The 27,852-nt window shown below is 38.9% G+C and overlaps 1 protein-coding gene across 9 annotated transcripts in view; it reads left to right on the top strand.

The window, feature by feature from the left end:
* BIRC6 (baculoviral IAP repeat containing 6) overlaps window positions 1–27,852 on the top strand; it is a 184,054-nt gene that overhangs the window by 66,868 nt on the left and 89,334 nt on the right. For 4 of the 9 annotated variants that reach the window (XR_005885163.1, XM_040993043.1, XM_040993040.1 and 1 more), the window contains 17 exons: window positions 106–239; window positions 3,498–3,659; window positions 3,751–3,882; window positions 5,216–5,313; window positions 7,400–7,547; window positions 8,683–8,816; window positions 14,840–14,986; window positions 17,492–17,679; window positions 18,333–18,656; window positions 18,885–18,984; window positions 21,848–22,062; window positions 22,221–22,429; window positions 22,721–23,067; window positions 23,695–23,914; window positions 24,305–24,438; window positions 24,978–25,115; window positions 27,114–27,241. Coding sequence is in view for 8 of the 9 variants with exons in the window: in XM_040993043.1 (XP_040848977.1) it covers window positions 106–239; window positions 3,498–3,659; window positions 3,751–3,882; window positions 5,216–5,313; window positions 7,400–7,547; window positions 8,683–8,816; window positions 14,840–14,986; window positions 17,492–17,679; window positions 18,333–18,656; window positions 18,885–18,984; window positions 21,848–22,062; window positions 22,221–22,429; window positions 22,721–23,067; window positions 23,695–23,914; window positions 24,305–24,438; window positions 24,978–25,115; window positions 27,114–27,241 (2,958 nt within the window). In the remaining variant the exon portion in view is untranslated. The remainder of the gene's footprint in view (window positions 1–105; window positions 240–3,497; window positions 3,660–3,750; window positions 3,883–5,215; window positions 5,314–7,399; window positions 7,548–8,682; window positions 8,817–14,839; window positions 14,987–17,491; window positions 17,680–18,332; window positions 18,657–18,884; window positions 18,985–21,847; window positions 22,063–22,220; window positions 22,430–22,720; window positions 23,068–23,694; window positions 23,915–24,304; window positions 24,439–24,977; window positions 25,116–27,113; window positions 27,242–27,852) is intronic. The other 5 variants (XM_040993044.1, XM_040993042.1, XM_040993045.1 and 2 more) reach the window with 4 other exon arrangements.

Here is a 27,852-nt window from a genome sequence, read left to right on the forward strand (position 1 = left end):
ATATGTTTTGATAATCATGATTCAGTTACATTTTCTTTCACAACTTTAAGTATAAATAAGTGTTTTAGTTTTGTTTATTGATTTAGCCATTTATTGTATGCTTAGGAAAAATCATCTAATGTGAAGAATGAAAATGCCAGTAGTACTCGGAAAGCTGAAAACCTCCGCGGCTGCGATTTACTGCAGGAAGTCTCAGTCACCATTAGAAGATTCAAGAAAACTTCTATCCCTAAGGAAAGGTAGTTTCATTCTCCTGATATACTTGTGCTAATAAATATATAAAACATAAACATAAAAAAACCCGGCCACAATTGTAATGAACTAAAAAACAGAAGGAGCGTGTGAAACAGGCAAGTTAGTGCTCCTGCATCTGCTGTTGACTTTTTTTAAATTAATAATACATTTTATTTTTGATGATGCTTACATGGTTGAGACGGATGCATGCCAGTGTAGACCACCAATTAGGATGGAGAGGGTTGAGGAATGGGAGGAAGTGGGTATGACATCTGCCTGCAGCTTCCTTCTGGACTCTGGGAGAAATGGAGAGAAAAGGGGAGTGGGCCCCTTCCAACAACTCAACCATGTCAGTAAGCAGGAATAGGGAAGGCCACCGGATGTTATCCCAGGTCCCCTGTGTGCAATATGCTCTGAGGTTACTGCTTAAGTGGTTTCAGTGGTTCTGAGATGCTGTTGATTTGATTGCTGCAAGGTTGAGGAAATCCTTCCAAGGTTCACTGGCTGACATAGTCCACCTTAGAATCTCTGTTTGCCCAGATAATTAGCCGAGAGAGCTGTCCAATTTTTTCTACCCTGCATGGTACTAGATGTCCTCTGCAGGCCTGAATGACTGGTTGTCATGTTCTCATGAGCATCTGGGCATGCCACTCACCACACAGGCCTCAGCAACCATGGAGACCCAGTTCTGACAAAGGCACTGCATGATTAACCCACTAGTCCTGGGATTTTTACTGTTTTTGGGAGTTTCAATTCCATAATCCAGTTGGAATGGGGTCCCCAAAAAAGCCTCACCAGAGATAACTCCAACCTTACCCCTGTGTTTGTGAGCCAGTGTAGGGTCTCGCTTAGTCCATCGCCCACATTAGCCTACACACACAATGGTGGTTGTAATTATCTTTTTTTTTTTTTTTAAGATTTGTTTTATTTTTATTGTAAAGTAAGAAATACAGATAGGAGGAGAGACAGAGAGGAAGATCTTCTGTCCGATGATTCACTCCCCAAGTGGCCGCAACAGCGGGTGCTATGCCAATCCAAAACCAGGAGCCAGGAACTTCTTCCAGGTCTCTGAAACGGATGCAGAGTTAGAAGGCTTTGGGCTGTCCTGGACTGCTTTCTTAGGCTATAAGCAAGGAGCTGAATGGGAAGTGGAGCAGCTGGATTATGAACCAGTGCCCATAAGGGATCCCGGTGCATGCAAGGCGAGGACTTTAGCTGCTAGGCCCTGCTCCTTACTAGTTAAATTGTTGGTCCCAGGTTCAAAGCAGGAGCTAGGAACTCAATTCCGGTTGCCTATTTTGGGTGGCTGGAACCTACCTAGTTGAGTCATTACTGCTGCTTCCATGGTTTGCGCCTACTGTAGCTTGGAGTCAGGAGCTTCTGCTAGGATTCAAACCCATTTACTTTTTTTTTTTTACCATTTTATCAAACGTCCCCAAGAGGTATAGTTCATGTTCTTCCTTCACATACTGACAGACCACAGTCCTCATTCAAGTTCAAGGTGTCAGGGTTACTTAATTTCTGACTTATTTTCTATCTTTTGTTTTTGTTTTTCTTTTTAAATTATTTTAAAAATTTGTTTGAAAGTCAGAGTTATAGAGGAAGAGAGAGAGGAAAAAATGAAATTGTGAGGTATCCTCCTGTCTACCAGTTTACTTCCTAAATGGTCGGCCCCAATGGCCAGGCTAAGTCAAGCTGAAGCCAGGAGAAGCCAGGACGTAATTCCTGAATTTCCTCTAGATCCTGCCTGTTGGTGGCAGAAGCCCAAACATGTGGTCATCTGCTGCTGCTTTTACCGGGCCATTAGCAGGGAGCTGGATCACACCCCACTGGAGCAGCCTGGGATATAAACTGGGGCCCATTCTAGAGAGTCAGTGTTAATATGCAGTGACTATGCCTGCCATGCCACTACAGTGTTCCCCTAATTAGCATTTGTACTGGATGCCAGACTTCATTGCCTGCCTGATATTTTTGTTGCTTTTCTTATATCTTAAGACATTCTAAACCAGTGAGGATTTGAGGTATTTTACTACCTCATTGGTTTATTAATGCTGTGTGTAACTGTGCTTATTATATGCTAGTAATAGATGAGGAAGGAAATGAATAAAATTTGAAGTTCTAGTCGTTCTAGTGATTGTCAGACTGTAATACATTATTGTAAATTTGTTTCTGGTAAAATTTTGTACAAGTGAAATTCTTCATTATGCTAGTGGAAAAGCCGTTTGTGTTTTGATTATTTTTTTGTGAAGGAGGGATATACAAAGTGAGACATCGTTTCTGTTGGCCGGTTTATTCCCTAAGTATCTTGTCCACAGTGGCTGGCCCTGGGTATCCGTGTACATGGCAAGAGTCCACTTACTAACTAAACCAATCATTGATACTTCTCACAGTTTGTTCACCTAAATGCTGGAATAAGCATGTAGAGCTAGATAATAATCCACATATTTCCTGTAAATTAAAAAAAAAAAAAGACTTATTTTATTTTAAATGGAAAGTCAGATATACAGAGAAGAGGAGAGAGAGGAAGATCTTCCGTCCACAGATTCACTAAGTGGCCGCAACAGCCTTAGCTGATCGAAAGCCAGGATCCAGAAACTTCTTCCAGGTCTCCCACATGGGTTTAGGGTCCGAAAGCTATGGCTCGTCTTTGACTGCTTTCCCAGGCCCAAAGCATGGAGCTGGATGGGAAGCGGAGGTGCTGGGATTAGAATCAGCACCCATTTGGGATGCTGGTGCATTCAAGGCAAGGACTTTAGCCGCTAGTCTACTATGCCAGGCCTGGTTATTTATGTGTTTTTTTTTTTCTTCAAGATTTATTTATTTGAAAGTTAGCATTACTGAAAGAAAATCAGTGATGCATATCTTGGATCTGTTGGTTTATTCTGCCAACTGCAGTGGGTGTAGCTGGGCCATGTCAAAGCTGGAGCTGGGAGCTGGGAGCTGGGAGCCAGGAAGCAGGCGCTTATTCCCAATCTCCCCTCTAGATATAAAGACCCAAGCACTTGGGTCCTCTTCCACTGTTTTTCCAGTCATATTTGCCCACAGCTGGATTGGAAGTAGAGGCGCTGGGGCATTGAACCGGTATATGTTTGGGCTGCCTGCATCGCAGCTTGGATCTTTGCTTGTCATGTCACTACAATGGCCTCATAAACATTTTGAAAACATAATTATGATATCCATGACTTAAAGCATTACATGATCAAATAGGTTGTTGAATCTGATTGTTCCATTTTATTTGGTAATTTTGTTTTATTTTCTTGTAGAGTGCAGCGATGTGCCATGTTACAATTTTCAGAATTTCATGAGAAGCTTCTTGACACTCTTTGCAGAAAAGTAGATGATGGTCAGATCACAGAACACGCCCAGAGCCTTGTGTTGGACACTCTTTGTTGGTTAGCTGGAGTGCATTCAAATGGACCTGGAAGGTTAATTTGCTTATTTGTTTGTTTGCTTATCACTGTTGGTTGCTCTTTGGATGTCTTAAGAGAAATCTAAATGTCTGGTATTGTTTTGCAGCTCAAAGGAGGGAAATGAGAGTCTACTTTCAAAAACACGGAAGTGTCTTTCGGACATCATACGTGTGTGCTTCTTTGAGGCAGGACGCAGTATAGCCCATAAGTGTGCCCGCTTTCTAGCCTTGTGCATCAGGTTGGTGTGTTCTCAGTTGACAGTATACTTTCTGTATGTGTATCTACAGTTTGATTGGACTATATCCTTTGTGATTGGATATTCAGTGAAATGTGTGTGTATAACTTAACATTTCAGAAGTTGGTGAGGACTACTGAGATTCTAAGACAGAATTTTTGGGTTATCAGGTCGTGCTGTGTTCTTAAGTAAGTCTGTTAATAAAAGAATCCTGTGAGTTTGTCCATGTGTTAGTAGCACTTTGAAGCATTTGGTATGTGAAGCCATTGTCACCCTTTCATTCCTTACTCTTCCTAGTTGTTTATCTGATGCTTTGTTTCTTGTGATGAAGACTGTTGATAGAAAGGTAGGATTAAAGGATAGCATTCACTTTGGGTGAGCAGTTTGCTGAGTGGTTAACATGCTCCCATCCCACATCATTATATTGTGGTTTAATTTCTGGCAGTGGCTCTAACTCCAACTTCTTGCTGATAAAAACCTTGCTAGGCAGTGGTTTGGGGCTGCTGCTATCAAAGGATAAGTCCTGACCTGCGTTCCCATCGCCATGCTTTGGCTGTGGCCGGATCTGGCTCATTTCAGACTCAGTTGGGCAATGTTCTCTGTCTATTTCCTTATGCTTCCGTTTGACTGCAATTAAATACTTTTTTAAAAAAAAGATATTTTGGTGCAATCAGTCCATTTTTTTCTGTTCATACAGTGTATAATAGGAATCTATATTCATAAAGGAATCTCATAGAATGAGGTTAATTATACCCTGTTTTGATCAGTATGTATTATATACATTTATTGAAATATCATACTGTAGCCCATAAACATGTATAGTTGTTCATTTCAAAAGTGCAAGCTTGGCATTCCTAAATGGTTTTGTCATAGTGTGGGGTTTTTTTTTTTGTTCAACTTAAATACCCCTCATTGACATGAATTTCAAAATTATTTTGCACTAAGATAAGCTTACCTTTTAATCTTATTTTTCCTAGGATTTAAGAATATCCTCAGGTAACCATCTCACTGGACTTTTCTGTAACATTGTAAACAACATTTTGTTTGACTCTGAAAACTAAAGCTGTCCAAGAAATCTTTAGCAGCTAATGGTTATTGTAGACTGGACTTACTTGTTAGCCCTTTGTATTAAAATGGTTTAGCACATAATGTTTCCAGTGATTATTATGTGGTTTATTCAGTCCCTACCATCTTTCTGTATGTTTATATATATATTTAACTAAGAGTTTTCTTTTAATTAATGTTAGAGTACTTTGATGTTAAGATAGCATTCCAGTTTGATGGTTTTAGGGATTGAGTAATAACTTTGAATTTTTCCTTTTTAAACCCTTTTCAGTAATGGCAAATGTGACCCATGTCAGCCGGGATTTGGATCTGTTCTTTTGAAGGCTTTACTTGATAACATGCCATTTTTGCCTGCAGCAGCAACTGGTGGTATGTACAGTTAATGTTTCTGGCAACAGTTATATAGCATGTCTCACAATTAGAATGGGCATCTCTTTTTTGTCTATTAGCCTCATTATGTTCTGTAATTTACCTCATTTTTAAAGGGATTGAGAAATATTCTTCGGTAGGCATATGTTGTTTTGATAACATTTCTAGAAAAAGATTAAAGGGATAGTTAAGTAAACATTAAATCTTTTAATTCATATGTGTTTTCCTTAATTATTGCATTGTTTGGTTATTCACTGGCTGTAGATCCAATGTCATAAATGAAAATTTCCACAAGTGCCTACTAGATGACGTACAGAAGTAAAATAATCAAGTTTCCTTGTGTGAGCATATTTTGGGGATGACTTGGGGGAACTATGAATTTCCAAAGATGGGGTGGTGGTTTTTGTTAACATTTGAAGACTCTGCAAGTGAATTTCGAGAAAAAATATAATTGGGGCCAGGTTGTTAGCTCAACGGGCTAATGCTTTGTCCTTTGACGCCAGCATCCTGAATGGAAACCGGTTCGTGCCTTGGCTGCTCCCCTTTGAATCCAGCTCTCTGCTTGGCCCAAGTCCTTGGGACCCTGTACCCCCTGGGAGATGTGGATGAAGCTCCTGGCTCCTGGCTGTGATTCAGTTCAGCTCCAGATGCTTTAACCATTTGGGGAGTGAACTAGTGGAAGGAAGATCTTTCTCTCTGTCTCTCCTTTTCTCTGTAGATCTGCCTTTCCAATGAAAAATAAATCTTTTGTTAATACAAAGTATGTAATTAATCAGTTCAAGAGTTTATTTATAAACTAGGCTTATAAAATACTACATATGGGGCCTGACACTGTGCTCAGTTGCTGCATCCTCACCTTGCAAGCTCCAGGATCCCCTGTGGATTGCAATTTGTGTCCCAGCTGCTCCACTTCTCATCCAGTTCTCTGCTTATGGCCTCAGTGAGATGCATATTTTCAAATAAAGCAGGAAAAGTTTCTCAAAGTTAATTGATGAATGGTTATCAATTTCATCATTGTATAGAGTATATTTACCGCTAACATACTTTCCACTAACTCTTATGGAAGTATAGAATAGAAGATAACTTTGCAGGATATAGAGGATATAGAATAGAGGATAATTTTGGAGTTGGTGTATTTAAATTCTGGAATGCACGTATAGCTGAAACATCTTAATTTTCATGAAAAGGTCTTAATTCACACCACCATGATTCCTCTTTTAAGCCATGTTTTTTATCTGATTAGCAGTGTAGAATTGCTCTGCTTACTTATTTGTAGTGTTTTAAGCTCACTGCCATTCATTCACTTAAAAAATATTAGCATAAACATAAAGTACTTGTTAACAGATAACTCAGAGGACTTTTAGTGTCTGCATTTCTCCAGCAATTCTAAAATGTTTCTCAGACTCCGTTGACATTATTTTATATCAAAGTGCCTGCACTGACTTGATATGTCTTAGAATATGAGATTCTTAGTGTGTGATTATACCGCAGAATATACTTCATATTGTGTATCCTCTCTCTTTCTTTTAAAGATTTGTTTATTCATTTGAAAGGCGGAATTAGACAGAGGGACAGGAGAGGTGTTGGATGTGCTCCTTCAGTCCTCTGGTTTCCGCATTGGCAGGGCTGAGCCAGGCCAAGAGCAGATGCCTGGGTGTCCGTCTGGTCTCACCCATGAGTGGCAGGGCTGAGCCAGGCCAAGAGCAGAAGCCTGGGTGCCCGTCTGGTCTCACCCATGAGTGGCAGCGGCCCAAACAGTTGGGCCACCTTGTGCTCCCTTTCCCAGGGCAGGAGCAGAAAGCTGGATCATAAGTGGAAGAGCTGGGACAAAATCTGGTTCCTCATGGGAGGTGCTGGCACCTTGGATGGTAGCTTTCCGTGCCACACCACCATAGCAGCCCCTCTGTATCTTCTTTGATCGCTTTAAAGAGTTTGTCCTTTTTTCTAAGCTGCTTTACAGATTTCCTTTCCGGAAAAAGGATGTGTCTTTTCAGTGAAAGATTATATACTGGTAAATGTGTAGTCTGCAGTTGACTTTGTTAGAGAGCAAGGGAGAAACACGAACGTTTTTATTGTTGTTTTCTAGGTTCTGTCTATTGGTATTTTGTCCTGTTGAATTATGTTAAAGATGAAGATTTGGCTGGATGCAGTACGGCTTGTGCATCTTTGCTTACTGCTGTGTCCAGACAGTTACAGGACAGGCTGACACCAATGGAGGCTTTACTGCAAACAAGGTATTTTAGAATGTGTAAAGTGATACCATATTTGCACAGGACTGTTACCTAATAGATACAGTACATTGCTTTTCCTTCAAAAAATATGTTTGGTTTATGGTTTAATTGTTTTGAAATGAATGTAGTGTAAGGGTTTAGTTTTCCAGTTTCTTTTACCTTTTAAATATTTATTTAAATTTTATTGCAAAGTATGATATTGCAGAGAGGAGAGAGAGACAGGAAGATCTTCCATCTGTTAATTCACTCCCCAAGTGGCCACAATGGCCAGAGCTGAGCAGATCAGGAGCCTCTTGTCGATTGCCCGTGCAGTGCAGGGTCCCCAGGTCTTGGGCCATCCTTGACTGCTTTCCAAGGCCATGGGCAGGGAGCTGGATGGGAAGTGGGACCACTGGGTCCACAAATGGTGCCCACATGAGATCCCAGCACATTCAAGGCGGGGATTTAAGCCGCCAGGCTACCGTGCCGAACCCTCTTTTTGTTTCTTTTTTACTTTAACACTGTTTTTTGATGATTTGAGAAGTTTTGAAGACAGATGTCATTCAGAGCACACATTATATTTAATAGTTAAAAATAGTACTCCCTGGTAATGGAATAAAAGTAATGTAATCTGTTATAGGTGGCATGATAACAAATAAATCACTGTGTTTGATTTGTGTGTTTCTGATGAAAATGAATTAAGAAACAGGGAAAGGTTAGATGTGAAATATTGCCTGACTTTACATTGTTTTAAGTGTTCTTCCACTTTGAGCACTCCTTTTGTAGTTGTATTAGAAATCTTGATTTTAGTGGAACTATCCTCAAAGGTTTTGTGTTTTCTGTTGTGTGCTTATAATGAATGGGAAAGAAGAGCACTTAGCAGCCCTCGTATCCTGAGGTCTGCCCTTGGCCATCTTAGAGTGTTAGCTCCTAGCTTATTGGACTCAGAATCATATGATTGCATGTGTTGGGTCTTTGGACAGTGTCTTCTGTGTATTAACCACAGAGAACATATTTGAGAGTCCCTGAATGTGATGTCAATTAAGTCTGGTTAGAATCTTTATCTGCCCTGTGAGTCAGACCACTATAAAAACTGTTAAGTAATTTGTTAATTAGATGGCTGATGGGAAATGTTTTATTTTGCTGCTTTGTTTTCCAGATACGGGCTGTACAGCTCGCCATTTGATCCGGTCCTGTTTGATTTGGAGATGAGTGGCTCTTCCTGTAAAAACGTATACAACAGCAGTATTGGTGTCCAGTCTGATGAAATTGATTTATCAGATGTCCTTTCAGGTAGTGTCTTCTGTTGTTAAAGAGACTCCTGAATGTTGTTATCTTAAGTTACTATTTAGTCTCCTAGAATGTTGTTACTCTGTTTTGTCTTTGCATAACCAGTATTCTTTAGAACTTAACAATCTGCCAATCATTAAACCTTTTGCTTACCTTGTCCCCTCTCTATGTGAACAAAATAATACTATATTAAGTTTATATTTGGAATGGTTGTGAATTTGTTTTTATTTTTCATTGCTTATTGAAATGACTTTAATTTGCATATAAGAGTTTACATTTACTTGTAGTTTCTTATATTTTATTTGATGTCCTTTTGTTGATTTTGCAAAATCATACAATGTATTTTATTTTAAAATCATGAAATTGATATATACTTAGTATAATTAGCAAGGATGTAGAAATAATTTCTTGCATCCGCTATCCCTTTTTGGGGTAAGCTTTGTATGCATTACATCTATCCTTCACATTTCTAAAGCTTTAGGATTCTGTGTATAACACTACTTGTATACTCCTTTTAAGTGCTAGAATTTGTAGCTACTTTCAATAGATAAAGCATTGCTATTATCTTGTAAGTTTTTTCTAATTGCACTTATTGCAAGTATTAATAGTTAATGGAAATGTTTAAACATTTATTTACAAGCGTATGGAGATAGCTACCACTTCAAGTAAGTAAGTTTTGAGTGTTAATCTCAGTTTTGTTTTTAAATCAGGAATTTGTGAACAAAAGCAAAACAGAGGAATGAAAAGTGGAAATGTGAAATGCTTCAGCTCTCCCCCTTTCACTGTCTGGATGTTTAGCTACTCTGACTCGTTAGCAACACATATAAAGTTTTTATTAAGACAATTACGTTACATGTACTGGATTGTCAGTTGCTTGATGACTTGAGTGGCCTTGAGTGTGTCTGTTACTGCCTGTGTTTACTGATTAAATATCATGCATTTCAACTTCCTTCTTTCTTGTGCTCCACTTTCAGGCTATATTCAGGTCTTACTCATTTTTCTACCAATGTATATTGCATCTGTGCTCTGTTGCCTCTTACCAATTGTTCGCATGATGAGAGTCCACACCCAGTCCCCTTGAGCCTGCACTGCAGTCAGAGCTTTTGTTTTGGTCTCTTGCTTTGAACATTCTCCCCATTGCAGAGTGTGCTCTTTTTTGGATGCAAACCTAATTGTTTAACTTCTCTTCTTGAAATATATTTTCATATATTGCTATTGCTCTGAACATCAGTCTCTGATATACAACATAAAATCCTCTGTGATTTGACTGTCTTTGCTTTTCCATGTAATGTTGTGCCATTGTCCCTTTTATTTTCTTTTCCTTGGACTAGTTATGTTTTCTGAGATGCTTTCAGAGGCTCTGTCGAGTCAAAAGTATTTTTATCGTAATAGAATATTACTTGTCTTGATCAATGCCTGTTTGCATTGAAATTCATACAGATAGGCATAATGTGTGTTCCAAACTGTGCACTTGAAAATATGTTTCATTTAGAAGTTCTTGATGAGGTAAAAATTGCCAGTTTGTAGAATTTGATCAGTCTGTCCTGTATACATGTGTAGAAATATCATATTGTACCCCAAGGAAATGCACAGATATTACATGTCAATCAAAATATGTTAAAAGCACAAAAATTTTTAAAGTAATTTTATTGAATGTTTATAAACACCAGTGCACATCTTTCTAAGTATTCCATGATAAACTGAGAAATATTCACAAGATACTTTTGCCTACAGAAGTACAAGGATTGTTTCAGGGAACTGAATTTGTGCAATTTTTCGTATTCCAAGATGAGCTAATTGCTTGTGTCAAGGAACACGTTTTTATTTGCATGAATAATTGGAAGGAGGCCAGCATTGTGGCATAGTGGATAAAACTATTGCCTGTTATTCCAGCATCCTGTATGTGCTGGTTCATGTTTCAACTGCTCTACTTCAAATGTGGCTGCTTGCTAATGGTCTGGGAGAAGCAGTGAAGAATAGAATAAGTGTTTGGGCCCTTTCACCTGTGTGGGAGGCTCTGGTGAAGTTCTGGCTCTTGGCTTGGTCCTGGTCCATTGCTGGCTGTTAGAACCATCCATCTGGGAGTAAACCAGTAGAAGAAAACCTCACTTCTCCTACTTCATTCCCTGTTGCTTTTCTCTGTCCCTCTTTTCTTTCCTCTCCACCCCCAACTCTGAGAAGAAATAAATTCAAAGAACATGGTTTGCAGATAAGCTATGTTTATTCAGACGTGGTTATTTGTCATGCACTTTTTCATGAGGAATGAAAATAACCTTTCACATTGTGAGAAGTTTCTAATGTTAAAGTGACGCTTTTAAGCAAAAATTGGAATTCTGGACTTGGATCTTCTACAGTGACTGAGCTTGATTATTTCCCAGTACCTAATGATTTCTCTGATGGAATGTGATTAGACTGATAAGGAAACGTTAACACCGAGAAGTGATGGTCCAGTTTTCTACATAATGTTTCATCATTGTGCATAGGGAAAAGATTTCTTAAAGCATAAGATCAATTGATATATTTAAAAATTTTCAGTTTTCTGTTTAGTATTTACATAGTTGAGATGGATGCACACCATGTGGGTCTTTTTTTTAGGGTTAATGGGGAGGGTCATGTATGGAGTAAGGTGAGTGGGGCATGTTTGAAAACTTTTTTTTGCTGCCTGTGTCTTCGGGGGCGGGGGGGAGAAGGAGGAGGAAGAAAAGGAGGAAGAGGAAGAGGAAGAGGAGGAGGAGGAGAAAAAAGGATCCATTCCTTGCTGTGTCAAGCCACATCAGCACCAAGGATGGGGAACAGTCATTTGATGACAACTTACATACCCTGATGTGGAGAGTAGTGTTCTGAGGGTGTTACTTGAGATAGTTTGGAGAAGTTGTTAGTTTCATTGTTCCAGTGTTGAAAAAATCTTTTCAGTGTCTGTTGGTTGACAAAGTCTACCTTAGTGCATCCACACACCAGGAACATGCTGCTAGCTTGGCCACCATTGCCTAGTCTGTTCTGCTTTCCATCCTCTGAATAAGGCAGTCAATGAACTCTGCTGGCCAAGATGAGCTGGCCATCAAGTCGCCTGTATACATCTGGGCACACTGTCCACTGCACAGGCATCAGCAACTGAGGTGACCCAGTTCTCATACAGGCACTCGAAGGTCAGACCTCACGTGATTTCCTGGGATGGCTGGGGTCTGACTCTAGCAGTCTAGATGGGGAATTCCCCATGAAGCCTTACCTTGAATGACCTCAGACTTGACTCTTGTTGTATTAGTCATTACGTATGCCAGTGGATGCAGCTGCCTGGTCAGTTCCACCCCAGCTGCTTCTCACGTGAAGCAGTGGGTGCTGCAGTTTAGCCCAGTGGGCCCGCAACAGACCTGTTCTTTATGCACACCAGTGGGGGTTATGGCCTAATAGAGGAGTTCTGTTTACCAGGCCTGCTCCCAGCCCCAGTTTGCACTTGTGCAGGTGGGTGCAGTGGCCCTGCTTGGCATGGCCTGCCCTCATGTGACCTTTGCATGTGCTTGGCCACACCTTACCTTCTCCCAGCCCAAGCTCTCATGAAGGTCAGGTGGGTTCCTGTCAGGTGAGTTCTGCGGTCCAGTGTTTCTCTGCCCGACACCAAACCCAAGTCACTGGATATACTGGTGGGTGCTGCCATCCTGAGGAAGACCCTAGAAGTCATTCCTTCCTGTCTATCATGCCTTCAGGTATTCCCGTTCCAATATGTTTCTATATATACTTGCCCTGCGATCTGCAGCACATGTTGGGGGCGCTGGGTTGTTGTTCCCTTGCCTGGTGTTCTCCACCTTCCACACATATCTGAAAAAAATACCATCATGATAGCCTAGTGGCTGAAGTCCTCTCCATGCACACACTGGAATCCAGTAGGGGCATCAGTTCTGGTCCCAGTGGCCCCAGGTCACATCCAGCTCCCTTCTTGTGACCTGGGAAGGCACTGGAGGATGACCCAAAGCCTTGGAACCCTGCACCCACGTGGGAGACCCAGAGGAGGCTCCAAGCTCCTGGCTTTGGATCAGCACAGCTCTAGCTGTTGGCAGCTGCCTCGGGAGTGAATCAGTGGATGGAAGATCTCCCTTTGTCTCCCCTCCTCTTTGTGTCTGACTTTCCAATAAAAATAAATAAATCTTTAAACAAACAGACAAAAAAATAATTAAAAAAGGAAAGGACAGGCAACTGTGCTGGTACACTGGTAGAGTTAACACAAATTTGACATTAACTAGGCCCAGAATGCCTGCCAGGTGTTGATTGCTTTTTGCTTTGCTTTTGCCTAAACCTGGGGGAATTGATATTAGTGTTACAGAGTTTGATAAATGCATTTGAAAGATTTCAGAGAATACTACCCTGTAAGTAATTATTAAGAAGCAAATCACTTTAAAGTTACTCAATATGTTAGATTAATAAAATAATCCTGCACTTCGCAGGCTTGATTTTTTTTCCTTACATATTTCTATCACAATGCATATAGAGGAAGCAAATAGAACACAGGGACAGATTCTGCAGCTATTTTCTGATAAATCAGATTTTTAAAAGATATGCAGTATTTGAAGTTTTTTTGTTTTCTTAAATGGTAGTTATTTTTTAAGTTGAAATATGCTGTTATTTTCAGTATTCAGTCATATTATTAAATGCGGTAATTGTTCAAAAAGATTAACTTGAGGGGCAGAATGAAATGGAAAGGGATTTGAGATCTTTCATTTGCTTATTCACTCCCAGAATACTGGGGCAGCCGAGTCTTTGGGCATTGTGAAGCCCACGTTTCCTGCTAGAAACTCTGATCAGGTTTTAGGTTTGGGCCTTCCTCTGCCATCTTTCCAGGAACTTTACTAAGAAGCTGTATTGAAAATGGAAGAGCAAGGACTTGAACTAGCGTTGTGATATGGGATGGAGAGTTCCCAAGAGGTTTAACGCACTTAGGTTGCAATGCCTGCCCGTTAATGACTAAACTAAACATGTTCTTCTCCATTTTTATATTTCTGCTGTGGTATATAGAAACAGATGTACAATCCATGTGAATGGAAGTGTGTGAGAGTTCTAATATCTAAACTGTTTAGTCTCGTCATACGTTTCCTCACATGTGTCACACAAGGGTTTTTCTTCGTGGGTTTTTCTGAGTGGATTCTCCCACCCTAAGGGAATGAATTTGTAGAAATTTTTTGAATTTTCCCATTTCCCTCATGATTTCTTCTGGGAAGCATTTTATTACTTTGTCACTTAGGACTGGGCTCCCCTTGATTATTTGTGTTTTTCTTTAAGTAGAATGTGACCTTTAAAAAACCTTAATTTTAAAGCAAAAGTTTCATCAGGATTGAAGCTTATTTTAATTTTTTTCTCTCCCAAATCTTTTATCAAATTATTTTTCAGTAAACATTGTTTACAACACTTTTCGGTCCCCAGTGGGACTTTGTAGATCGAGTTTATGATTACTTAGTCTTTTAATATTTAAATATTTAATAGTGTTTTACTTTGTCTTTTAAATTATTCTGTTTAAAGTTGTGCCAATTCCAAGAAATTTGAAAGTAATTAAGTATATACTTAGCTTCCTAAGGCTACCACAGGGCCACTATGAAAATTTGTTTCCCCTGTATTCTTACATTGGTTTTGCAGTTAATGTATTATTTCCATGTATTTTTTTTAAGCTAGTTAGGTTCACGTGAACTATTTTTATCATTGCAGTGTTCCTCATGTAGATCAGTATTGTTAATAGTTTGAAATATTTCATATTGTTTGGTGTTTTGCTCTCTCCATTTAAAGTCTAAATCACTTGTTTTGAAGTTAGTGTTCTAGGAAATAATATTCTGGTGTTTCTATTTAGTGTGAATGATACTAACTTGCATTTATGCATTTCTGCTTTTATAACAGAGTAACTGCTAGCTCCTGTTGCTTAATATCACGTCCATTGTTGAAAGTTACTATAAGGATGTACATTTAGATATTTCTAATTATAATTGGAATAGTACTTGAATTGTCAATGTCTTCCTCTCTTGTAAGGCTTGTCTTTGTTTCTGTGCCAGGAAATGGAAAGGTCAGCAGTTACACAGCTGCTGAGGGCAGCTTTACATCTCTGACTGGACTGCTGGAAGTTGAACCACTGCACTTTACTTGTGTGTCAACTAGTGATGGAACCAGAATAGAAAGGGATGATGCAAGTACGTTTACTGGTATATACCTTCTTTTATTATTTATTTTCTATGCTAACACTGTGCAATGTAAGTATTTAACTATCTGTTTATGATCTGTCTAAGTGTTGTTGCTATAGTTTTTGGTGGAAATGTATGCGGAAGGATATAAATGGTTTTCTATCATTTTGCTCTCAGTCTATCAGTACCCCAAGTCCCTACCCTTTCTCCACATTAGAGCTTTGTCTTAAATCCTTTTGTTTCTGTCTGTGTGCATTGTTAACTTTAATTTGGAAAATACCAACCATAAAGGAAACAGTGTAAGAGTGAAATACTCTGCACTTTCCCTTACTCCCTTCCACACTCGCCAACTGGTGGCCACTCACACTCGGTCTACACTGTATGCTAAGTTTGGAATTAGATGTTTCCTGAATTACCTTACATTTATAATGTTTGTAATAAAAGACTGAGATGAGTAAACAAGGCGTGATATTTCTATAAAATACTGTTTGCATGTGTTAAATACATGGAGGTTATTGATGTCTTAAATAGAATTATGTGTGACTGTCAGTGGAAACTCATCATTTTTTTTTAGTTTGTTTTATGGTGTGTAATTTGCTTTTTCCCCTTACATGTCAAGATTAATGTTTACTTGTAGTTGGTTCTATTATTGCATAAATAGTTTGTTAGAATTAACAATATTGGTATGTAGCTTTATGTTTGTATTATTGTAATTGAAGGGTTTGATTATGTTTGCCATTTTTGGTAAAAGTTTGCATATGAGAAGTCTAAGAAAATTTAATCTTGCACTTGGTTCTATAATTAAAAGAGTGCTTTTAAAAAGGAATTTAATTTTGTGCATTTATATTCAGAATGTCATTATGTCCTTATTGCCACTAAGCGTAATGTGTAAGTTATACAGTGATGGTGAGCAGTTTGAATGTAAATTTTGCTTTTTACATTATGTTGATTTTAGAAGCTTCAGAATTAGTTTTTCTCGAATTATTAACTGTCACTGTATAGAAACTCTGATTCACAATTGAATAGAAACAAGCAATGTCCAAGAAATTAAAATTTAAGAAAATCATTTATTAGTCCTTTTATTATACTTGTCATGAAAGTCAGTGTCCTGAATTTAAACTTAAGAAATTTTTTTTTCTTTTTTTGGTCTGGCATACCTTCAGAATGTTTCTACTCATTTCTCCTCGTGCACAGAAAGCAGTCTTCGTGATGTAGTCTGTTCGTATACAAGCACTCTTTCTGTAGTCTGCTTAGCCTAAAGCTGCGTAGAGGACTTTCTGTTGTATGTTGGAACAGAGTCCTGATCAGGGATCGTAGGGTCCTGAAAGATGGCTGTAACCGCTTACCTTCCTGTGCACTCTTTTTTTGACATAGCCCTTGTTTGATATTACAAAACCACGTTGCAAATGACTAGCTTTCCCTCCTTTTCCATATTTGTGAGGAAATTACATTACTTCTCATAATTTCATTTCTATAAGAAGATCATATTGTATGTTACTAATTGCTTAATTAGGAGATAGTGCTTTTTTATTGCAAACATTAAGTGACTTAGTGTAGGTTTTATACTTAGCCTTGTGCTTTGCAGTTAATTTGTCTTCATTTAGTCAGTCCTTGGTTTATTCTTTTTTTGAGAACATTATTTATTGGAATGGTGGAGAGATGGGGAAAGATTCTATTTCTTGATTCAGTCCTTGAGTACTTGGAGCAATCTAGTTTGGCCAGGCTAACACCGGGAGACTGTAACTCAGTCCCCAACGTGGACAGCAGGTCTCCAGCCACTTGAGGTGTCGCGTTCTGCCTCTCAGGGCACTACACTAACAGGAAGCTGGAGTCGGGACTGGACGCAGCGCTTTGACCCTCTGGCAGATCACTAAAACTGGTAGTGCACTCTAACGTTTGCTGTTAAAGCAGCTATCTTTCTCTATTGGAAATTTGCAAGTAAACAGTTGTGAGAAATATTCATACTGTCATCAGATTTATCCCCACCTTTGATTTTATGATGATTTGTTAGAAATTAGATTGTGAGGGTAGGCATTGTGGTACAGAGGGTTCAGCTGTTGCTTGGAATGCCCACACACCTTATTGGCATGCCATTTTTTGAGTCCAGGCTCCTCTCTTTGCCCTGAGGCTTCCTGGTGTTCACCTGGAAAGCAGCACGTGAAGGCTCCAGGAGCGGAGTCCCTGCCATCCATGTGGGGCTCCTGGCTTTGGCCTTGTGCAGATGCAACTGTTACGACCATTTAGGCAGACTAGCAGATTGAGGATTTCTCTGCTTGCATCTATCTTTCAAATAAAATGACAATGTAAAACAGTGTGATTCCTACATCCCTTAGAATGTGAATACTAGTATTAGAAATACTGTATTGCTTAAGTCATTAAGATTTGTTTATTTAAAATTCCTAGATTTCCTTTTAAATGAAAATTAACTATAGTGATAAAGTGTGGTGCCTCGAATGTTTCTTTGTGGGCCTTCTCTTCATCCTGGTGTGTTTTGTTTTGTTTTGTTTTTCCCTTGTCTTATGCCAGTGAGTTCCTTCGGGGTTACTCCTGCAGTAGGTGGACTTTCATCTGGGACAGTTGGGGAAGCCTCGACAGCCCTGAGTTCAGCAGCCCAGGTAGCTTTGCAGTCTCTCTCTCATGCAATGGCTTCAGCCGAGCAACAGCTGCAGGTGCTGCAAGAGAAACAGCAGCAGCTTTTGAAGCTTCAGCAACAGGTTGGAGACTATTTGGCTCTTTGTTCATGCTGTCTCTAAACTGCAAAAGCTGAAAAAGTGCTATAAAAATGACCGTTGTTTTCGTAAAGGAAAGTAGGTTGATCCATCTGAGCTAATCACTTTCGACAAAAAATGAGGTAAAGGTTTTGTGATATGTTTAAATCTATTAAAGTTACATGAATGCATTTTATTGCTTACATATTTCAGAGAATATCATGGTACTTTTTGTGGAGTCTTAAAACTAAAATCCATTAGATACTCCCGATCAAACATTACCTTTTAACTGTTTGGCATGTAAAAGCTAAAACAAATCTTTCAGGACCAATTAGATTAATATTAGATTAAAGTTTAGTAGTTTCAGCTGTTTTGTAGGGTTCGTTGGGATCTAAGTCGAGAATGTGATTTTGTCAGTTATCAGGAGACTCCACCTTCTGTTAATACATTGTTGTGAGCAAAATTTTGCTTCCTGTTGACATTTAATTTTGTCTGCTTCATTTTAATCTTTGGATTGAGAAAATCCTAGTTATGAAGTATAAACAGGAGTTGTTCTAGTTATTTGCCTTTCCCCTCATAGCATAAGCCCAAGCAGTATTCCTCACAACCTAGGCAGGCAGGATTAGTCTACATATATATTGCTTTTACTTCTTTTACAGAAAGCAAAGCTGGAAGCCAAGTTACATCAGACAACAGCTGCAGCAGCTGCAGCAGCATCAGCAGCAACAGCAGTAGGTCCTGTTCACAACTCTGTGCCTTCCAACCCAGTGGCTGCCCCCGGATTCTTCATTCATCCATCTGATGTTATTCCACCCACTCCAAAAACAACACCACTTTTTATGACTCCACCACTCACTCCACCCAATGAAGCAGTGTCCGTTGTGATTAATGCCGAACTTGCACAACTTTTCCCAGGCTCAGTCATTGATCCCCCAACAGTCAATCTTGCTGCACATAACAAAAATTCCAACAAGTCCAGAATGGTAAATTATGTTTTAAAAAGGTGTTGCCTTGTGCATTTGAAATAAGCTCTAATTGTATTAGGCAAAAGTATATCTTCTCTGTATCTCAATATATCAAATTGGATATTTAAAAATGTAGTGCTATAGAATATACATCGGAAATGAGACTTGTTAATTGATTAGCATTGTTGGTAATTCTTACAGGGCAAGAATAATATCAATATAGAATTCTGTTCTATTCTTTTCTAGAATCCACTCGGTTCTGGTCTGGCCCTTGCAATTTCTCATGCTTCACACTTCCTTCAGCCTCCACCTCACCAGTCCATCATTATAGAGCGAATGCATTCAGGTAAATACTGACTTTTTGAAACATTTTACCTGGCTAGCCTGTTGGACCTTTTATGAGTTATCATTCTTTAGTTTGACTTTCATTTGCAAATAAATGACATTTGTTCTTGGATAAGTCTGTTTACCAAGTATTAGGGAATGGTTAAACCATGTGTTCACCAAGTTGATTGGAAGATTGCTGTGGGGCACGTATGCTCAGCCCTAAACTGTACAAATGATCTGGACAAGAGTTTTGCTTGTTGAAGTATGATATAATTATTTACTTCCATTTTACTTGCTCAATTATTGGACTCAAGGATATGTTCTTGAAATTGGCAGAGTTACTGATGTATAGGGAGAGAAAAAGTGTTCTATCCACTGCTTTACTCAAATGGCTGCGTTGGCAAGGGCTTAACTAGGAGCCCCTTCCAGGTCTCGAATGTGGGAGCAGAGGACTGTTTGTGCCATCTGCCACTGCTTACTCAGGTATATTAGTAGAGAGCTGGATCCGAAGAGGAGCAGTCTACTCAGACCAGTGTTCTAGTGTGGCGATGGCTCTGTGGTCATTGACTTGACTTGCTGTGCCCCAGTCCTGCTGTCAGGATAGATGCTTTTATTTGTAGACAGTTTTTACCTACAGTACTACCAATTTCTGTTTCTATACTTGAGTGACATCAGATTTAAATAGTATCGGTGGGTACTGCTCATAGTAGTAGTTTTCATTATATTATCAATTAAACCAACTTTGCTTTATTGCAATGGAATGTTTCCTGGTTTGAAAGGAGGAGTCTCACGGATAATTAATTGAATGTTTTACAGTTTTTTATGTCAAACTAACTGTTCATTGGCAGCTCTATTAATGCTTACATCATTTAGAGTAATAGTTTGTGGTTCTGTTGCCTTTCGACATCTGAGTAATTCTTTGTATTGCGGTTCAGCGTGCTTTTTCCATGTAAGTAAATGACTGTGACACATGAGACTACCATGGAGGAGAGTTAAGCTGTTTTTTTTGTTGTTGTTTTTTTGTTTTTGGTTTTAAAGATACTTCTGTTTAGAAGAGTATTAGTAATTACCTTTTTTTTTTTTTTTTTTTGCAAAATGGCTTCATCAAAAATAGTGCTTTAAGTTCTGGTATTTTATTTCACTGTAAAATGTGGTCGGTGCTATGATCTGTATGCTGTCATCAACCACTACAGAGGCATGATTGGCAGCCACTTCACTGCCTGTGCTGCCTGCCCAACAACCGTAGCAGCCAGTGCAGTGATGTGAGCTGGCACCCGTTTTATGACAGCATGGTGATGATGGTAGATGAGAGCCAGGTTGTGATGCTCTGTGTATGTCCTCTTCTACCAGCATTCTGAGCACCACACAGACCTGTGCCCTATAGCTGAGGTTGCTGCCAACCAGGCTTCCTGGATTTGGCACGAGTTAGAGGCAGAAGAGGAGCTGGGGCCCAAGACTGGCCACCCCGTGACCCTCCTACAGCAGAGGGGTACTTGCGGTACTTTCTCCTGGGCGACGTGGCAGCTTTGGTGGCCCTTGTGCTCAATGTGTTCTACCCACCGTTGTCCCAGAGTCACTGGGGATGACTTTGCTTGTGGGTACTTTAGGGTGCTGGCCCACTTACCTGCCCCACAGACCAGGCCCACCTTTGTGGTGGGGATCAGGTCCAGACCCTGGTGGGAGATGGTGGGGACTGCAGCTTCTGCAGGGTTATAGCATCCCAGGGTGTGTGTCTACCCAGTTTTCTGTCTCCTCCTGCTGCTACTTTACCCTTGCTGGGGGTTTGGCCCTCCCCAATTTACTCCCTTGTATTTAAAGTGTTAATAAAGCAAAGCTGTTCAGGCCCCGGGGGAAAAAGTGCGTTGGTAAATTTACTAGCTCTCCTCACCCAGGCAGTGAGAAAGATTTATAGTACTATTAATGATCTTCTTTCTGTTTAATTAACTATATGAACTAACATTTTAATATATGTGAAATGAGAGATGCAAATTTGTATACTTTGTATACTTTGTTGAGCTAATGAGACACTGATGTGTTCATTTGCGGGCAAACACTCATCTTTTTCCTTTGGAGGGCCTTTCCAGGACAATTTTTAATGATCGTTTATGTGATTTGTAGACACACTTTGATTTTGCTTCTTAACCCCAATGTAGTTTACAGTTCAACAAGTTTAGTAAGGCTTTAGAAAACTGAATTCAATGGCCCAATGTGATGGCTCAGTGGCTAAATCTTTGCCTTGATGTGCCTGGTTTGTGTCCTGGCTGCTTCACTTCCTATTCAACTCTGCATGTGTGACTTGGGAAAGCAGTAGAGGATGACTGAAAGCCTGCTGACTCCTGGCTTTGAGTCTGCTCAGCTCCAACTATTGCAGCTGCTTGGGGAGTGAACCAAAAGACAGAAGATTTTTGTCTTTGTATTTCCTTGTCTCTGTATATCTGCCTTTCCAATAATTTTTTTTTCTTTAAAAAAAAAAGGAACACTGAAGCCAAGTACTAGCGTAGCATTTGATATCTATGATATGTCTAACTTGTCAAACTGCAAGAATATTGAGTACTTGAAAAGGAGGTTACTACATGTGGACCTAACATGCTACATTTGCTGTTTTAGTTTTTTAGGCTGCAATGTTATAACTGAAGCTTACATGTACAATGGATTGCCTTCACAGCAACACTCCTTTGCAATTTTTGACTTAAATGTTGGGGTTCTAAGCTAACTATAGGTTGAGGCTTTGAATGGGAATTGATATAGGTAGTTTTACTTCCTTACTTTTCTTCTTTTCTGTACTTTAGTGAGTGCGTTTCATATTTTAAGATGAGTGCTTTAAGCTGCTTTTAACTTATCATGTGATTGATGCAGTTTTTTGTGAACTATTTCTGTCATAGGAGCCAGGAGATTTGTGACTTTGGATTTTGGCAAATCAATACTGTTGACAGATGTGCTGATTCCAACTTGTGGAGACTTGGCTTCCTTATCAATTGACATTTGGACTTTAGGAGAGGAGGTAGATGGGAGGCGACTGGTGGTAGCAACTGATATAAGCACTCATTCCCTAATTCTCCATGATTTAATACCACCTCCTGTGTGCAGATTCATGAAGGTAAATTACTTCAAGTAAATTGATAGCTTTCCATATTTGTGACTCTCAGTGACTTTTACTCTGATATAAAGTAATTGCAGTATAAATTGCATCTAAATTCATTGCTCAGATTTTTTTAATGGCACATTACTATGGATGTTTATAAATTTTTGTTTCAGATCACTGTCATTGGACGTTATGGCAGTACCAATGCAAGAGCCAAAATTCCTTTAGGATTTTACTATGGTCATACTTATATCTTGCCTTGGGAAAGTGAACTGAAATTAATGCATGATCCTCTAAGGGGAGAGGGTGAGTCTGCAAACCAGCCAGAGATTGATCAGCATTTAACAATGATGGTTGCTCTGCAGGAGGATATACAGTGCAGGTTAGTAGAAACTTACGCAAGTGTTTTAACTGTATTGAAATTATGTTTTATATGATGTATTGTTTGTCAAAAAATTCTCTATAGCTTTATGGAAGCGAAGGAAAGTTGGGCACTAGCACCTTGCAGTAATAATGCGTGGAAACTGTGCTTAAGTAATTGAATCAATTTATTATTGCTTACCATTGAGTAATTCTTTTTTAATAGTTGTAGACTTTTTAAAAAAATCAATTTATCAGTATGTATGTATGTATCAAGGAAACTTGCAAGCATTAGTTTATTTTTTACTTACAGATACAATTTGGCTTGTCATCGTCTGGAAGCTCTTTTGCAAAGTATTGATCTTCCTCCTCTCAACAGTGCCAATAATGCGCAGTACTTTTTACGAAAACCAGACAAGGCAGTGGAGGAAGACAGTAGGGTTTTTTCTGCTTACCAAGACTGTATTCAGTTACAGCTTCAACTAAATTTGGCTCATAATGCAGTGCAGAGGCTCAAAGTAGCTTTGGGTTCAAGTCGTAAGATGCTGAGTGAAACATCAGATCCAGAAGAGTTAATTCAGATGTCCTCCACGGAGCAATTGAGGACCACCATCAGATACCTGTTGGACACTTTGCTCAGCCTGCTTCACTCTTCCAATGGTTGGTATTTGCTTTTTGTAATTCAAAGGCTGGAAAAGTCTACTAGTGTTTTCTATGATTTAGTTGCAAATTAGGATCTTTACTGTTTTCTGGATGTTTTAATGTCTATTTTAACTGAAAGATGAAATGTCTGCTTAGAGTCACGCATTTTCCCCCTCTTGTTTTCTTTTGAGTTGATTTTTGGTGGTTTTATTTCTTGGGATTGTGCTATTGACATATACATCATTGTGTTTCTGGCAAAATGGTAAGTACAGTTAAGGTTGAAGATTTTTCATAGATAGTCAGCCTGATAAAGTATCATCATAGTCTTGCCAGAGACTGGATCATTCCAGGAGCACTAACCAACACTGATACAAATTATAATGCTCAGTGCCACCATTAGCCCATGTGTCTTCCTGTTAAACTTAGCTCCACAGAGAGGAGATGCAAATTCTGGCTCATCTCTTCCACTTGTTGTTTAACAATGAGCTTCTAGATACATGTGCATCTAGAAGGAGAAATTAAATATATAATATATTATATATAATATATATAGTCTGTTGGTAAAGATAAATGTGTATGTAAGCACAAATTTTGAGATTGTACCACTGACTTAAATGGGAAATCATATTTTCTCTCTTGTTATAGGACACTCTGTTCCTGCAGTTTTGCAGAGCACATTTCATGCCCAGGCTTGTGAGGAGCTCTTCAAACACCTGTGCATCAGTGGAACCCCAAAGATACGGTTACACACTGGGCTTCTGCTTGTACAGCTATGTGGTGGTGAAAGATGGTGGGGTCAGTTTCTTTCTAATGTTCTTCAGGAATTATACAACTCAGAGCAACTTCTCATCTTTCCACAAGATAGGTAGGTCAGAAAATAGTGGAGGTATTTGTTAGTAGTGTTTTTAATTTCAGTTATTTGTCTAATTTTGAAACTTTGCTTGTGAATATTAAGTATCAAGATAATGAGGTAGGCATTGGCTAGTCTTCTGAATACCCCATGAAGGACAGCACTGTGTTGAGGATGACTGTGCAAGATACAAGTGAATTACAATGTGTAATGTTCCTGTTGAACTTAATGGGACCTGTACAGTTTCTAAGACAATGTTTTTAAGTATTTTGTGCATTATATGTCCAGTGTGTGTTTTGAATCTAAGGTAAAATTGTTTAATTCTTTGTGGATAATTTTATAACTAATAGCTGGAAAAAGCTTATTTTAACATCTTACTTGGTATTTTTTAATATCTATTTTTAGGGTCTTCATGTTACTTTCTTGCATTGGACAAAGGTCACTTAGTAACAGTGGAGTACTAGAAAGCTTACTTAATCTTCTGGATAACTTATTGTCACCTCTTCAGCCACAGTTATCCATGCATAGACGGACAGAAGGTAGTGGTCTTCAGTAAAAACCTAAGAATCCAGTAAATACTGCTTTCATAAAATACTTAACAATGTCTATTATCTGCACATTTGTTTTTTTCATGTAAATTCATTGATTGACTTAGTACTTCATAAATCTATTATAGCTTTTTATTTGCTTTACACTCGGATATTGTTATGATTTTTCTGTACTGTCACAACTAAAACCAAATTTTTTAATATAAGTTTAATCTTTAATGAACCATTGGTATTCTGGTCAGTGATAGTGAGTTTCATTTCAGCCAGAAAATTGTTACAAGAATTTTAAAACCCTAGAATGTGTGCTATATAAATTGTAAGTTGAGTTACAGCTTTTAAGTCTAACAGTTTTTTTTAGTGTTTTTGTAGTTTATATGTTAATTGATAGTTTCAGCCTGTTAAGCATTAGTGTATATAGTTATATGATATACTTTAGAGTTTTCTTTTAATCTCAGTTGTTTTATCAGAGCTGGTTGATAAGCTGTAATAGTCACCTGAATCTCTTTCTTTTTCCTGTCCTTGCTATATAGGAGTTCTCGATATTCCCATGATCAGTTGGGTGGTTATGCTGGTGTCCAGATTGCTGGATTATGTGTCAACTGTTGAAGACGAAGCAGCAGCTGCAAAGAAACCTTTGAATGGTAAAGACAGGGAGAGGTTTCTGACAGGTACCACAAGTTTATACTAATGTGTTGATGGCACTTTTGACTTACTCTGCAAGTGTTCCTGGTCTGGCTAATAACATGGAGATGCCCAGCAGTATTTAATTTATGTAAAATGTGATGTTTAAGGAAAGAAATTATATTTGATGGACAGGCTCTTTTGGTCATGGATTTTCATTTTTATTTTACTCTATGATTTTAAGATTTTTTTTTTTTAATTGGAAAGGCAGATTTAAGGAAATACAGAAAGATCTTCCATCTTTTGGTTCACTCACGAGTGAACCAGCTTCTTCCAGGTGTCACACGCAGGTGCAAGGTCCCAAGACTTTGGACTGTCCTCTGTGCTTTCCCAGGCCACAAGCAGGGAGCTGGATGGGAAGTAGAACAACTGGGACATGGACCAACACCCATATGGGATCCTGGTGCATACAGTGCTAAGACTCTAGCCACGAAGATACCGCACTGGGCCCAGCTTTTCATTTTTATTTTTTTTTTAAAGATTTATTTTTATTATTTTCTCATTGGAAAGGCGGATATACAGAGAGGAGAGACAGAGAGGAAGATCTTCCATCCGATGATTCACTCCCCAAGTGAGCGCAACGGGCCGATACTATGCCGATCCGAAGCCAGGAGCCTCTTCCGGGTCTCCCACGCAGGTGCAGGGTCCCAAAGCCTTGGGCCGTCCTCGACTGCTTTCCCGGGCCACAGGCAGGGAGCTGGAAGGGAAGCGGGGCTGCCGGGATTAGAACCGGCGCCCATATGGGATCCCGGGCGTGCTAGGCGAGGACCTTAACCACTTGCGCCACCGCGCCGGGCCCAAGCTTTTCATTTTTAAATACAACTGTGCCTTTCATTAAATTTTTCTAGTGCTCTTTGAAACAATTTATAGTAAGTAGAGCTATGAATGAATTATGAAATGGAAATTTATTTGGCATTTTTGTGTGTATTTCTATTTTAATATGTTTTTCTGAACAAGTTCAGATGCATTTAATGCTCAGAGAAATTAGTTTTATGTTTTTCTAGTATTAGCTTTGTATATAAGTTATAAAGAAATCAAGCTCAATACCCATTTTTTTCTACTCATCGCAGTTAACAATGCTTTTCATTAAAGAATTTGAAATAATTAAATCTGATATGTCAGAATTTCAGTATGTTACACTTTTCTTGAAATGCTTTAAAGCTGAATTAGGGTGTTTTTTTGTTTGTGCTAGTTTGTTTTAGAAAATGATGGATAGTGAATTTGTTTTTTATTGGTTTTGAAAACTCATTTGTATTTGTTGGTGATTATACTATTAAAAAGTACAGGGTTTTGATGTAGGATTATAATGAGCAGTACTGCAGTATAATATTGGAATGACATTGCAAATCTTTACATCGTTCATCTACTGTGACAACATTAACGGCTTGTCAGGATTGGAAGAATTTGAACTAAGACTTCAGTAATGGGTAGTACCAAAAAAAAAGATGATTTAGGTTAAACAAACTTGTATAAACAGTCAGAGATTTTTTATTAGTAGAGTAAGGTATTAAATGAATTAGATAGAATTGGAATTTTCCAGACTGTTAAAAAATGAGTATAAATTTATTTTTTAATTATTTAGCTTTAGTTTGTTAATTCTTAGTTATAATTTTTGAGTACCCTCTTTTGGTTCCTGCCTAAAAACATGTGTCTTAATCTGGCAGTAGCACTTGCTGTTAAAACTGTGTTGTGCAAAAACTAGTGCTAATGTCGTGGAAGAAGATGACTTCTAGGCTGAAGGAAAGGTGAGAGCAGAGAGTTCATGTCCCATAGTCATTTAGAGTGCAGGTCAGTGCAGGTCAGTGACGGTGAGTTCACCTCTCTAGGGTCCGTCTTGCGGTCCTTTTCTTGCTGTGCTGTGCTTGGCTACAGCAGCTTTGTTGTGATCGTCACACTTGTTCTAGTGTTTTTCTTTTTTTATATTTGCAGATTCCTTTACAGTGTGTTCAATGGAAATAGTAATACGTCCTTTCCTTTCCTGTTAGGTAACCAGTGGAGTTTCATTAACAATAATCTGCATACTCAGAGTTTAACAAGGTCGTCAAAAGGCAGCAGTAGCCTTGATAGATTATATTCTAGGAAAATCAGAAAGCAGCTTGTTCATCATAAGCAGGTAATTGTCACTACATTTTTCATCTTAATGTTTAGGAATATTATTTGAGCAGTTTTGTGTGGTTGACCTGCCGTCACCTAGATCTTTGGTGTTAAATTTGGTGGACTACTTAGCTTAGGGAAAATTACTTAACACTTTACGGACTGAGTTTCATTTGTAAAATGCAGCAATTGTAATTTACAGAGTTTTGATGAAGTCTTTAGAATGTTTACCCTTCCCATCTGTATTACTGCCTTTCAAAATGAGTTTGCTATTGTCTTATTCCTAGCAAGAATGTCTCCTTGCATTGATTCTTCTTAGTTAAATTCACTTTCTATTCTTAACACTCAAAAATTTTTTTTTTTAATAAGGCATTGCCTTGATTACTTTTTTTTTTTTAAAGATTTATTTATTTATTGGAAAGTCAGATATACAGAGAAGAGGAGAGACAGAGAGGAGGATCTTCCGTCTGATGATTCACTCCCCAAGTGAGCGCAACGGGCCGATGCTATGCCAATCCAAAGCCAGGAACCAGGAACTTCTTCCGGGTCTCCCACACACCCGGTGCAGAGTCCCAAGGCTTTGGGCTGTCCTTGACTGCTTTCCCAGGCCACAAGCATGGAACTGGATGG

Source organism: Ochotona curzoniae, unplaced genomic scaffold (assembly GCF_017591425.1).
Source record: "Ochotona curzoniae isolate NIBS_2020 unplaced genomic scaffold, NIBS_Ocur_1.0 contig_883, whole genome shotgun sequence".
In the NCBI taxonomy this organism is placed as follows: domain Eukaryota; kingdom Metazoa; phylum Chordata; class Mammalia; order Lagomorpha; family Ochotonidae; genus Ochotona; species Ochotona curzoniae.